This window comes from Motacilla alba, chromosome 19 (genome assembly GCF_015832195.1).
Source record: "Motacilla alba alba isolate MOTALB_02 chromosome 19, Motacilla_alba_V1.0_pri, whole genome shotgun sequence".
NCBI classification, from domain to species: Eukaryota; Metazoa; Chordata; class Aves; order Passeriformes; family Motacillidae; genus Motacilla; species Motacilla alba.
The window spans coordinates 8088192-8100584 of NC_052034.1; the positions used below are offsets into that span (position 1 = coordinate 8088192).

Here is a 12393-nt window from a genome sequence, read left to right on the forward strand (position 1 = left end):
CCCCTGCACTGGGCACTGGTGAGGGCACAGCTCGAGTGCTGTGCCCAGCTCTGGGCCCTCAGTTTGGGAAGGATGATGAAGTTGAGACACTCGAGCGCGTCCAGAGGAGGCAACGAGACTGGAGAGGGGCTGGGAACACAAACCCTGTGAGGAACCACTGAGGGAGCTGGGGGTGCTCAGCCTGGAGAAAAGGAGACTCAGGGGTGACCTTATCACTGTACAGCTCCCTGAAAGGTGCCTGTGCTCAGGTGGGGTTGGTCTTTTCTCCCAGGCAACACTGACTGAAGGAGAGGGCACAGTCTTAAGCTGCACCAGGGGAGTGTTTAGGTTTGGACAGGGGAAGTTTAGGTTAGACATCTGGAAAAATTCTTCACTGAAAGAGTGATTGGATACTGGAATTGTCTGCCTGGGGAGGTGGTAGAGTCACTGTCCCTGGATGTGTCTTAAAAAAGACTGGACATGGCACTCAGTGCCATGGTTTAGTTGATGAGGAGGTGTTAAGTCATAGGTTGGACTTGATGATCTTAAAGGTCTTTTCCAACCTAGTTCATCCTGTGATTCTGTGAAAAGTAGCAAAATAAAAGGGAATTTTTGGATGTGTGGAGAGATGTGGCAGCAATTATGGGGCAGCAGTTGGACCAGGTTTGGGACTGGGGGTGCATGGACACCCACATGTAGGGGATCAGAGGTGTCCTCAGCAGGTGCTTCTCACACCAGGGGATGCACGGCTCCTGGGGTCCCTCAAAACCCAGAGCTCCTCGCTTGTCCCAGGAGGGCTGTGCTGCAGGGGCACCCACACACAGGGCGTGGATTAGGGCTTTTCAGGGTGTTCAGACAGCTGAGGGTATTTCTGGGCATTTTGTGAGTGCCCTGGACCACAGTTATATCTGCTGTCCCACTGCCATTGGTGCTAATGGAGCAGCTCACCAACCACCTTAGGGACACAGCAAACCTTCCTGGCATGGGCATGCCATGGGCTTGAGATGGTGATGATGTGGCCACAGAGGCTGAAGGCTGGCACTGAGTTAGGTGTGAAGGATTATAGGGTTTAGCTGGGCAGGACGGGTGGGTTAAAGCAAATTGCCCGTGTGGAGCAGGTATCTCCACTGCTGCAGCAAAAAACCCAAGCACAGCTATTTGGCAACAGTGTCACAGTGCTCCTGTGTCCACGATGGCTTTGGTCACATCTGCTCCTCTGATACCAGTTTTTGCTTAAGCAATGAGAAAAAAAAACCACAAATGGAAATTCAAGCCTGGACCCTATCCTAGCTTCTGCCCTTGCTGGGGTTTCCAGGGCTTTTTGCTCAAATGGCTCCAGCCCACCGGGCACCTAAGATAATATAAATCTTTTTCATTTTTTTTTCTGGAACTGGGTTTGGGTCATTTGGGCCTCCCACCATCTCATCAGAACCACTGAGGCAACAGCTAGAATTGTCCTGGAAAAATGAATAAGTGGATAATTTCCTGCCACTATTGTGTGGAACTGTGGGCAGGACCAGTGCAATGGTCAGTTTTTTTCTTTCCTCTTTTTTTTTCCTCTTTTTTTTTTTAACCCCCAGGCTCTCCATGGAAACTTAGAGGGACTGGTGAGGGGATGTGCCTGCTGTGGGTGCAGGGCTGGGGGGCCCCTGGCCCATTCCACAGGAGTTCATGAGCCTCCCAACGTGCCTGGTTTTTCCTTTGCTGTAGCACAGGTGATTCATGAGTGAAACTGCTCTGGGCCAAGTTTCTAATCTTTCCCAGGATTATCAAGGGAGATGTTGTAAGAGCCAAGCAGGAGATGACATCCTGTGCCAGCTGTTGCACAGCACCCTGTTCCCCTGAGATTACTTTGTGGATGAGAAATAATTAAAAAATAATAAAATTTGATAACTTTTTTTTTTTAAACCCTAAAAAATGTTAAAACAATGTGCAAATGTTTGCTTTGGCCCTGTGACAGTGGCGTGATGGTCCTTGAGCCAACCTTTGCTCCTGGGGCTGAGACTCAGTTTGCAGAGGTGTGATGGGGCTGTCCTAGGAGCAGGACCCCTGTGGAAGGTGACTCTAACCCTTTGGTGGTGTCCCAGGGAGGGATTGCAGTAGGACAGGCACATGGAGCCCCAGGAAGTGGGGCAGGCTGCTCTGCACCCATCCTACCCACCTTGCTCCCTGCTGCCAGCCTGAACTGCTGTAAGAATGGTTTACCCTAGTTTTCCTAAAGAGGACTTTCCCTTTAATTAGACAAACAACTTCAAGCCCTCTGTCTTAATTTGATTTAAATAAGCCTAGCACTTGCTAGTGAAGTTTTCTTTCCTCCCTTTTATTCCACCCTTTCATAAATCCACTGTCATGCTCTTTGTGACCACAAATGATTAAAAGCTTTACTGGAATATTGTCCCCCCCATCCCTTAAAATCCCATTGTGTTACTTGAGTCATCTTTTTGTTACGTTTTGGGTTTGTTTTTTCCTTGTTGAGTGATTCTTGCTTTTACTTATTAAACAATCAGCCAGGGGCAAGGGATTCTTTTTGTCCCAGTCTCCTGCAGGATAGGAAGGGGACGCAGGTACCCTGCCCCATTTCCCATTGATGTTATCCCTGTCTTTCCTATTGGTTCCCTCTCTGCAGCCAGATCCAGCTTGTGGCTTTGCTTTTTGCAGCCAAGAGAGGAGCATCTCTTCCCTGCAAGTGCTGATTCCTGTGGGAGGCCATGGCTGAGCAGGTTGGTGCAGCTCTCTGAGTGGATGCAACCAGCCCCACCAAGGCAGGGACTGCTTCTCCAAAATGCTGCCAGAAGGCAGCAGAATGTCCCTGCCATTGCAGCCATATTTAGTAATAAATAGGGCACTCAGAAACATCTACAGGCATCAAAGTAAAGCTGTTTTTTAAGCAAGTTCTTGGGGGAGTGAAGAAGGGAGTGATGCTCCCTGGAGCAAGGCAGTGGCTGTCCCTGGCTCAGCCTGGTCCCCAGCCTTGGCACCACCAGCACCTCGCTGTTTCCTGCCATCTGCAACGAGGCACCTCTTGTTAACACAGCACCCATGAAAATAGGGAATCCCAAGCTCCCTGCTCCTGCAGAGCTGTGCTCAGGAAGCTGCTTGGGAGCTTGCAGATGAAATGGGCTCTTGTCTGTCTGTCTGTCCATCTTTGCATGCACAAACTGCAGGGCTGGAGCAGGGCAGATTGCTTCCTGGTCTTGCTGCAGCTTCTTGTGATGGTAGAGCTGGAGGTGCCTGACAGAGGCCTGTCCCCAGCATGGGGACACCTGGGGTCTGTGCCCAGCTGCAGGACCATATGTTCAGTTTCCTGCTTTATTTTCCAAGCTGATGCCTATTTAGGCCAGGTTCCTTCCCCTCAAGATTATCTTGGGGGAGTTGTCCATCAGCTTTGTTAGTAAGTGTCAGAGGGGTGGAAAAGGATTTTCCTGAGCGACTCTTAGTGTGGCTGAGGTTCCAGCTCTGCCATCTGCAGGTGCCAGTGGAGCCCCAGCACTGCTTGGCTGCTTACAGGAGCTGGATCCTGGAGAGCTTGTTCCTGAAATTCAGTCATTATTGTTTAATGGGATTTCTCTCCCCTATTCATTAGCTAGTTGCAGACCCTTATAAAAGTTTGCCCAGAGCAGCTGTGGCTGTCCCATCCAGGAAGTGTTCAAGGACAGGCTGGATGGAGCAACCTGGGATAGTGGAAGGTGTCCCTGCTGTGACAGGGGGTAGGAATGAGATGGGCTTTAAGGTCCCTTCCAACCCAAACCATTCTGTGATTCTTTCATAACATGTGTGTGCTCAGGCACCTGCAGAGATGCCAGTGTGGGGGAGCTTGTTATTTTGGGCCAACCCCCACCATTTCCCCAGTTTCAAGGGGCAGCACAGCTCTGCTTTGCATTCAAATTCCTTCTGCTTGGACACAGGTGCAAACTAGGGCAGGAAGGTGAATTTGGGGGTTTGCTGTTGCCTTTAAGCCATGTTTTCAGTGAGGCTGGGTAGCTGTGGTTATCGACCGAGTGGTAAATTGAGTTATGTGCAGGCAACTTCGTCTATATTCCCCACCTTCTGCCCATCCAGCCTTGTTAGGGGTTCTCTAGTCTCTTTCATCCATTTGTGAGCACATGATTTATGATCTGGTTCAAGTGGTTTATGAGCTAACTTGCCGCTCTTTATTGGCAGGATTAAGGCTGGGTGCTGCAACAGTGCCCTGCAGATGGAGGGGTGATAGCTGGGAGGGATGTGTTGGGTGCTGGGGGTGGTGCTGTCCCGAGTGTGGGTGTCCCAGCATGAGTGTTTTGAGGGTGAGACCTTGCCTTAGTGTTCCTGCAGCACTGGCATTAGCACGAGTTGAGATGAGACATGAGCACTGAGGTGCACAAACTGATGCTGCTGCTGCACTTGTGGCTGGGTCACAGCGTTTTTCCCCATTTGGCCATTTCTCCATTTGGTGAGGGATGGAGATTCTGGACCGAGCCTCTTTTCAGATATGTGGTCCCTGCACGCCACCTTGTCCTGTTCCCCCTGATGCCAACTGCAGAGTGGGGTGATTTCATTAGGGAATCCCTTGCCATGAGCTGCATTCTCTCCCTTGGGGTGAAAGCAGAGCACCCTGTGACTTTGACCTGTTTCAGGGACAGTTTTGGGTGGCAGGCTCTCCTCTTGCCCAGGATTTGGAGCAGGAGGCACAAGCAGGAGGCACAGTCAGCACGGTGTCTTTGTGGGGACAGAGCCATCACCCCCTGCTCACAGGAGTGCTCTGTGCCCACTTCAGCACCACATCCTCTGGCTTGCATGGCCACAGGCTGGACATGGGGTGTCCCACCATGCAGCTGGTCCAGTGGCACCTGTGGTGGTGTCATCTCCTCGAGGGTGAGCTCCAAATGCAGAGATGATCTGGTCACTGCTGGTGCACACAGCATCGGCTCCAGGATTTGATTACAGCTCAGCAGCTTCTGCAGTTATCTGCCTTTAGCAGAGGACTCATGGGGATTGTGGGGCTCAGGCTGCTGTGGCCTCTCTGCTTGCCTCAGTTTCCCCTGTGTACCTGTGCCAGCATTGCTCCTGTAGCACACGACGGTAGTCGGGCTGCTGTGGTGGTGCTCAGCTCCAGCTCTCCGTTAGTAACAGTGATGCATGGCTCTTTCTTTTGTTTTTTCTGTTTTCAGGTGAATATGGCCTTGGCAGGGAAGCCTTTAGATGTGACACTCACCACCTCCAGAGCTGACCAATGGAATATGGTTTTTCCCCAGAGAGACGAAATCATCACCAGCCTAGTGTCTGCCTTAGACTCCATGGTAAGAGGCCAGTGGCACCCCTGTCCCCATCCCCCTCCCTCCTTTGGCCTCCATTTAGCAAGGCTGTCTGGGTGCAGGGCTGGCACACGATGCCTGGTGAGCTCATTCCGCTCTCCTCTGCTGCTGGAAAGCCCAGGGAACTGCTGAGAAATAAAAACCCTTTCCTGCCCTGACAGCCATAAGGATCATAAAGTCAGCACAAGTTAATCTCAGATGTGTATTGTTTTCCCATTAATATTTATGTTGGTATCAACTGGCTGTAGGGTGGTTGGCTTTTCTTTTCTTGCTGTTTTACCAATGTTACCATGAGCATTTACACAACAGCAGAACAATGGCTTTTTATCTCTGAGAACAAAGAAAATAACTTTCATATCTTTTGACGTAGAATTCCCGGTGGAAGCCTTGCCTAAGTCAGCCGTGCTTACATAAACAAGATAACTGTCTGGATTAAGTCTCATGGACCAGAGCTAATCTTATTTTTAACTGTGAATGTGATCAATAAGGGAAAGCGGATGTGTAGTAACAAATGTCTAATGCAATGAGATGTGCTAAATAGCTCTCTCTTTTTAAAGTCAAGTCATATGTAATGCATTTATCTAGGATATGTTTTCCTCTCTATGCGGGTAGAGGTTTTTTCATTAATACCAATTTCCTTCTCTTTGACATCACCACCCCACTAAGGAGCAGGTTCCCTGGAGCCTACACACCCCAAGCAGCTTTGATGATTTATATACTTGCCATCCTGTACAACAAATTATGTTACCGTAGTTTGGCTTCTTAACGAATATTCATTATTATGCAGTCCTTGTTAGGTGCTTATTCAGGGGCCAGGGAGCCAAGCTGCTCCTGAAATTCAGCCTTTAGCCCAGCACTTCAGAGTGGCAGGCTCTGTGCTCACTGAAACCTAGCTGCCTGTGTGCCTGGTAAATAAACCACAGGGCCTTGTGCATGTCACCAAGCAGGCTTGGGGTTTGGATTTGTTCTGCACCCAAATCTCACATACCTTAGTTTTTGTGTTTATTTTTTGTGTTGGACTTTTTGAGCAAAACACTTCTCTTTGCAACTGGGTTTTGAAAGGAGGTTTCTTAAAAATATTTGTTTTGTGGGATTTGGTTCAATGCCTCCTTGAAGAAGGTGAGCAGGAGGTAAAATGACCTAGTATAGAAGTTGGTTTAAGCCCACACAAGTGAAGCTCGTTGTAGGTGTGTGCAGGGAGCTGAAGGTACCTTAGGGGGCTTGGTCCATGTAACCCCCCTGCTCTCCTGCTCCCTCCCTGGCTGCCAGGATCCTCCAGCTCCTCTGTGGGGTTGTTGATGTGTCTAACCAGGGCTGATGCTGGGAAAATCCCCCCTTTTTTACCCATTTAAATGATGACCTCGGGATAGCATCTTCCTAGCACCAGTGCTGTAGCTACAGGAATATGACTCAGGCTGCTGGCACTGAGTAACTATTATAATATTAAAAATACTAATAAAAATGCATATACATGTGTATTATGTAGAGCAGGAAGGGCATGTTACATAAAATGGATTAATGGAAGAAGTTTTTTCCATCTCTTTATTGTTTTGCATAACTGTACAAGAAGAATCGTTCCACTAATCTGGACTTTGACCATATTAGTGTTCTGCAGCTGAAATAAGATTCCCGTGTTCCTTATTCCATTAGAGCCGGTGGAAAAATGCAAATTGTTATCGGTTGTGGTGTGGGTTTTTTGTTAGATTTTTTTTTTTACAGGAATGTTTTATTTTAAAGAAATGCAGTAAAACATTTATTTTTAGGATAGGAAAAAGTGAAATAAAATTATGGGTAAATAGTTCTTGTTTTCCAGCTGGATATTTTTGTAGAGCTGTAAAGTCACCGAAATTTTTAGGCGATGCCATAAACCCATGAAATTCTGACATAAACCAGAACACTGCTTTTGATGGAAGAATCTTTTGATGGGAAGGAAAAAACCCCACTGGGAAATGGCAGGGGGTGGGAAGGAGGGCTGCTTCCCCACCCTGTGCTGTGCTGACCTGGTGCCTCCAACAGTGCTCGGCGCTGTCCAAGCTGAACGCGGAGGTGGCCTGCATCGCCGTGCACGAGGAGAGCGCCTTCGTGCTGGGCACGGAGAAGGGAAGGGTCTTCCTCAGCGCCCGCAAGGAGCTGCAGGCTGACTTCCAGAAGTTTTGCAGTGAGTATCCGCCCTGGCACCATCTCCCAGGGCAAGGTTGGCACTCCAGCTGTGCCGGCTGTGGCTCCTGCTGCGCACGGAGGGGGTGCGGTTTGGGGGCACTGCAGTGCTGTCTGTCAGTCCATGGGGATGAGGGTGTGTGAAGTGATGGAGGAATTGGGAGGGAGCTGCAGCCAGAGCCTCTTCCCTGCCAGGGAGGGCACTGGGTGCCCTGGGTTTTCTCTCCTGAAGCGTCCCTGAGGTGGCTCAGGGCTGGATGGCTGCTCTGCTGCCCTGCTGCTGTTAGCCTCCGGCAGTGCTGCCAGAGCACTGCAGTGATTTTTGAGGACTTAGCAGAAATTGCTTTTCCTGGTGATCCTCCCAGGAGCAGAAGGGCCTTCTTGGTCCAAGGCTTTTTTCCTGGTTTTGGAAAAACAGGAATGGATCTTGTAGCTGGAAGTGTTGGTTGTGAAGTTGTTTGTATTTCTGAGGGATGAACATTGGTGGCAGGATACCTTGAGCAGGAGCTGTGTTCCCCCAGTCTCAGATCAGATTCACCAAGTGTCTGAGGGATACCTGTGTGTTGCAGGCCTTCTGTCCCAACTCTGTACCTCTGCCAGTTTCCAAAAAACAGTCTGGGAGCTGAAGGGAGGGTGGGAGCTGTTCTGTGAATGGGGACCTCTTCTCTTGGACAGCATCATCCCCAGCATGCTAGCTACTGCTTTCCTCACTCAGTGTAGAAGCTGGAATGGGATCTGGTTTTGGTGGTGCTGAGGACACCAGACCCAGATCTGTTCTGCAGTGGGATATCAGTGGAGAGAAATACATGATGTTGACAGAGACCACATAGGTGCTTAATCCATTGGAGAGATTGTTCAGGAAGGGTTTGCTCTGGTCACGCCAGTGCTATGAAGCTGCTCAGGTCACTGGGTTGTTCACTGCATGGCTCTACAGGAGCAGCTCTCTGCCATGGCTCTGCCCAGCCCCTTGTCCTGCTGCCCTGGGCAGCTCCTGGCCAACTCCACTATTCCATCATCTCACATCCTGGTTAGTTATCCTCCACTGTATTCTGCAGGACAGGAAGCATTTGAGGGATGTTTCCTACATTCATGGGCAGCTCTGCCTTCCCTTCCCACCATCCACAGGATGTGGATGGCAGTGGGGTGGCCAAAGGGAGGGAACTCTCTTGTGTTTCCTCAGGCTGAGAGAGATTGTTCAGTCTGTAGAAGAGAATCCCCAAAAGCCCCTTCCAGTACCTGAAAGGGACTTACAAAAAAGAGGGAGAGTGACTTTTTGCCCAGGCAGATAATGTTAGAACAAGGGAGAATGGTTTTAAGCTGAAAGGGGAGAGATTTAGATTAGATGTTAGTAGGGAATTCTTCTTTTGAGTGTTATGAGCTACTGGGATAGGTTGCCCAGAGAGGCTGCAGCTGCTCCATCCCTGGAAGTGTTCAAGGCCAAGTTGAGCAGGGCTTGGAGCAACCTGGTTTAGTGGAAGGTGTCCCTGCCCATGACAGGGGGGTGGAATCAGATGGTCTTTAAGGTCTCTTTTGACCCAAACTGTTCTCTGATTCTGTGATATATCCTGGTTGATGCCCTACTCCTGTGCAGGGGCAAAGCACCTGGCACTAGATGCTGATTCCCCTCTTTGGTTTCATTTATACTTTTGTCATAAAGAAATAGTCATGTCTGGTTGAAAACAGAAATCTTGAGCATTGGGTTTGAGTAAAGGGGATGATGCTGCAGACGGGGTGAAATGTGATAATTCTGTCTTGAATTATACAGGCCCAGACTCAACTCCACTCCATAAAGCCCTTACAACTGGCACACAGTGGAAAGTATCCCTGGAAGTGCCTCTGATTCTTGCTGCCCTCTTAGAAAGATCTGAATTAATCTAAAGCAGACATCACTTGGAGATGTAAGAAGCCTCTTATCTCTCTGGGATGCAGACCTCGCTTGAGCACCCTCCTTTATGTGAGCCTCTGCTTCTGCCTCTCATGACGCAGGGGGGAAGTGACAGTGATCAGAATTAATGTCATGGAGGAGGAGAGGCAGTACTTGGAGGATGCAGGTGCAGCTGCATTTCACAACCTTGGTAAAACACCCCAAAAAAGTTTTCCAGGGCCTGTTTTGCCATGCTGTGGGAGGCATGTGGAGCTTTACAGGGGTGGCATGGTGGCTGCTTACTTTCCTGTGTCCAGTTCTGTGTGTGTCCTATGTTGCTCTTGACCATTCCCCCTGATGTCCCAGCCATGGACTTCTTCCACAGAAGGATCTGTGAGCTCCTTGAGCACCCAGGCAGCATCCAGGCCCGATTGCCAGTAGGAGTCTGTCGAGTATGATGAAGGAATTAGTCCTTTGTCACCGAAAATCCCTTGCGAATTACTATGGATAGAACAGCAATAATGCATTTGTAGTGTTTAATTTTCTGTGCGTTTAGAGATGCAAAGAAGTCAATGCTGAAGATATGCTTTATTTGAGGTTTAATGGGGGAAATTAGCAGGAAATAGCTGGTATTACTGAGCTACGTGATGCTGAAGGGTAAAAAAGCCTCCAAGAAAGGCGGATTTTCTTTTCCTGAGAGATTGAAGGCTAAGCAGATTGAAACCAGAGACTAGAAATGGACTGCCCAATTAGTCATAACTGTTTCAGTCTGGCTGAGTGGGAAAAGCCAGGGAAAAGGGGGCAGGCACCGGATGAGTGCTGGCACCACTGCCAGTACCTTTCCCTGCACATTGGGGGCTGCTGGGATCATCCAAGCTGGGGCCTGAGGTGGGTGGGAGAGCTGGGACACTTGCCTTCTCACCACAGTGACTCCTGTTTTCTCCTCTCCCCCGCAGGAATCCAGCAGAGGAAGGAGCAGGACGCAGAGGTGCAGAAGAAGGCAAAGGAGTGCGGGCAAAGGGTGCTCAGGGTCTCCCCGGACCAGGGATCAGATGTGTACCTCCTCAGGAAGATGGTAGAGGAAGTGTTTGATGTGCTTTATAGTAAGAACCTTCATGCTTCCCTTTGGGGATGTGGAATGTCCCTGGGGCTCTCTGAGCTGCCCAGCACTGCCACCAGCTGTGGCTTTCATGCCAGCCTGGCTCCTCAGCGTGGGAGCAGGTGCCTGGCAGGGCAGGGTGAAGTCTGCTCCTGTACAGAGTTAGCACTGCATTGAGATGGGTTTTGGCCACTGCTTCTTAACTTTCCAGTGCCCCAAACTGAGCCAAAAAAATCCCTGTGCTGAACGAAGCATCCTTTGTGTCCCCTGACTGGGGGAAACCTCTAATGTGATTTCCAAGCACATCTTTATCCCTGCAACTGCATCCAAAGCACCTCTTTCATAGCATTGTGCTGGAGCTCTGCAGATTGACTCCCTCTTTCCCCTGGCAAGTCTATTTAAAAAGAAAACAGATGATTTTCTAGCATGTGGCCTTGCAGCCCCAACTTCCAGAGATGAGGTGGTGCCGTTCCAGCTCATGCATCATCCCCAGCAATAAAGCTTCTGCAATTAAATATAGATGACCATATGGCTGTTGGTATGGAACCCAGTGGGTTGCAGAGCTCCTTCCAGGCCCGATCTGCAGTGGCTTGAGCAGCAGCAGCACCTTGTTCTCGCTGACGAGGATCCACTGGAACCCCCGTGGAGCAGCTGGCAGTAGTGGCCCAGCTGCTGGCTCATCCCCTGGCAGCACCTCTACAGCTGTGCTAGTCAGGGTAGGAAAAGCAATACTGGCTTGGGAAAACAGAGCCTCAGTTATTACCCCATGCTGCTGAGAGGGTTTTGCTAGTTCTGCATGATGCTTTGGGGGAGTTCAGGCCCTGTGGCGGGACCAGCTGCAGAATTGGGTGTTGGGCTTTTCTGGCTGCAGCTCCCCATCACCATCTGAGATTCAGGGCCTGGTGGAGCCCTGCTGGGGCTGTGCAGGGCTCCCTGAGTGCAAAGTGCCCCTGTTTGTGTGTGTGATCTGGGAATGGGCATTCCCACTCAACAGAAGGGGGACAATGGGAGCTGCCACCAACCACGCTGGGCTCACATGCAGGAGTTGCTGCTGCTGGCTGTTGCTGGCATCTTCCACAAGCTTCACAGACAGGAAAAGGGAACTGGCATCCCTTCTCCCCTGGGACAGACAGTCACTGAAATTTTCTGAAGCCACTTAAAGGACTTGGAGGCAATATTCCCATTAATGGGAGCAATCAGATCCTACTGCTGCCTTCCAAAGGCTGGAAGGGATGATGCAGAAGAACCAAGGGAACAGAATGGACAGGGTGGTTTTTGCTGGTGAATTCCCTCTCCAAGCTGCAGGTCTCATTGTCCTGCTGCAGGTACAGTGCCAAACTTTGCTATCATCTTGGGAATATGTGAATTATTAAAATCTGACATACAATAAATACATAATTGCATTAGAAAAGCTTGATCAGGGTGCATCTGCATGGGCTTTATGAACAAGGCAGCCCATCCATTAGATGATTAGTACAGTTTCAAGGTGTATGGAGGTGTGTGGGGACACATTGGCCCTGTCCTCACCCCAGCATGGCCAGCATTGCCATGGCAGAAGAACGTTGGGCATCCCTGGGACAGCAGTTTTGGCTTTGGCACTGGGTGTAATTCTGCCTTTGCTGCTGCTTCGGTAATGTCAGCTCTTTCCATCCTTGAGCCATTCTGTGGTGAAACCTGACAAAGCTGCTGCTCCCCTCCCTTCTTTCCCACTGGGAAAGGCCTCTCCTGGTTGAGTGGGAAGAAATACACAGGAGACAGTGGATGCCCCAGGGTGGTTCTGTTTGTAACACTGAGAGGACTGTGAGAGTTTACCAATTATGATTCTGACGGCTTTTTTCTTTTTTTTTTTTATCCTTTCATCAATAAGGATTGGAAACAAAAAATCTTTTAAAATGCTCTGTCAAAAAGATTCCCTCCAGAGTCTGGTAATCTCTGCACCAACAGGATGACTGATTACCAGTGGCTTCTATTAAACAGGCATTAATGATGATTATTGTCTCTTT

At 49.6% G+C, this 12393-nt stretch overlaps 1 protein-coding gene across 7 annotated transcripts in view; it reads left to right on the forward strand.

Moving 5' to 3' along the window:
- Window positions 1-12393, forward strand: part of GTF2IRD1 (GTF2I repeat domain containing 1) — a 78328-nt gene that overhangs the window by 16204 nt on the left and 49731 nt on the right. For 4 of the 7 annotated variants that reach the window (XM_038158039.1, XM_038158041.1, XM_038158042.1 and 1 more), the window contains exons 1-4: window positions 2413-2699; window positions 5127-5255; window positions 7287-7428; window positions 10248-10394. In XM_038158039.1, the coding sequence (XP_038013967.1) occupies window positions 2688-2699; window positions 5127-5255; window positions 7287-7428; window positions 10248-10394 (430 nt within the window). In that variant the 5' untranslated portion in view covers window positions 2413-2687. Of the gene's footprint in view, window positions 1-2411; window positions 2700-5126; window positions 5256-7286; window positions 7429-10247; window positions 10395-12393 lie in introns of those variants that run through there. The other 3 variants (XM_038158045.1, XM_038158043.1, XM_038158046.1) reach the window with 3 other exon arrangements.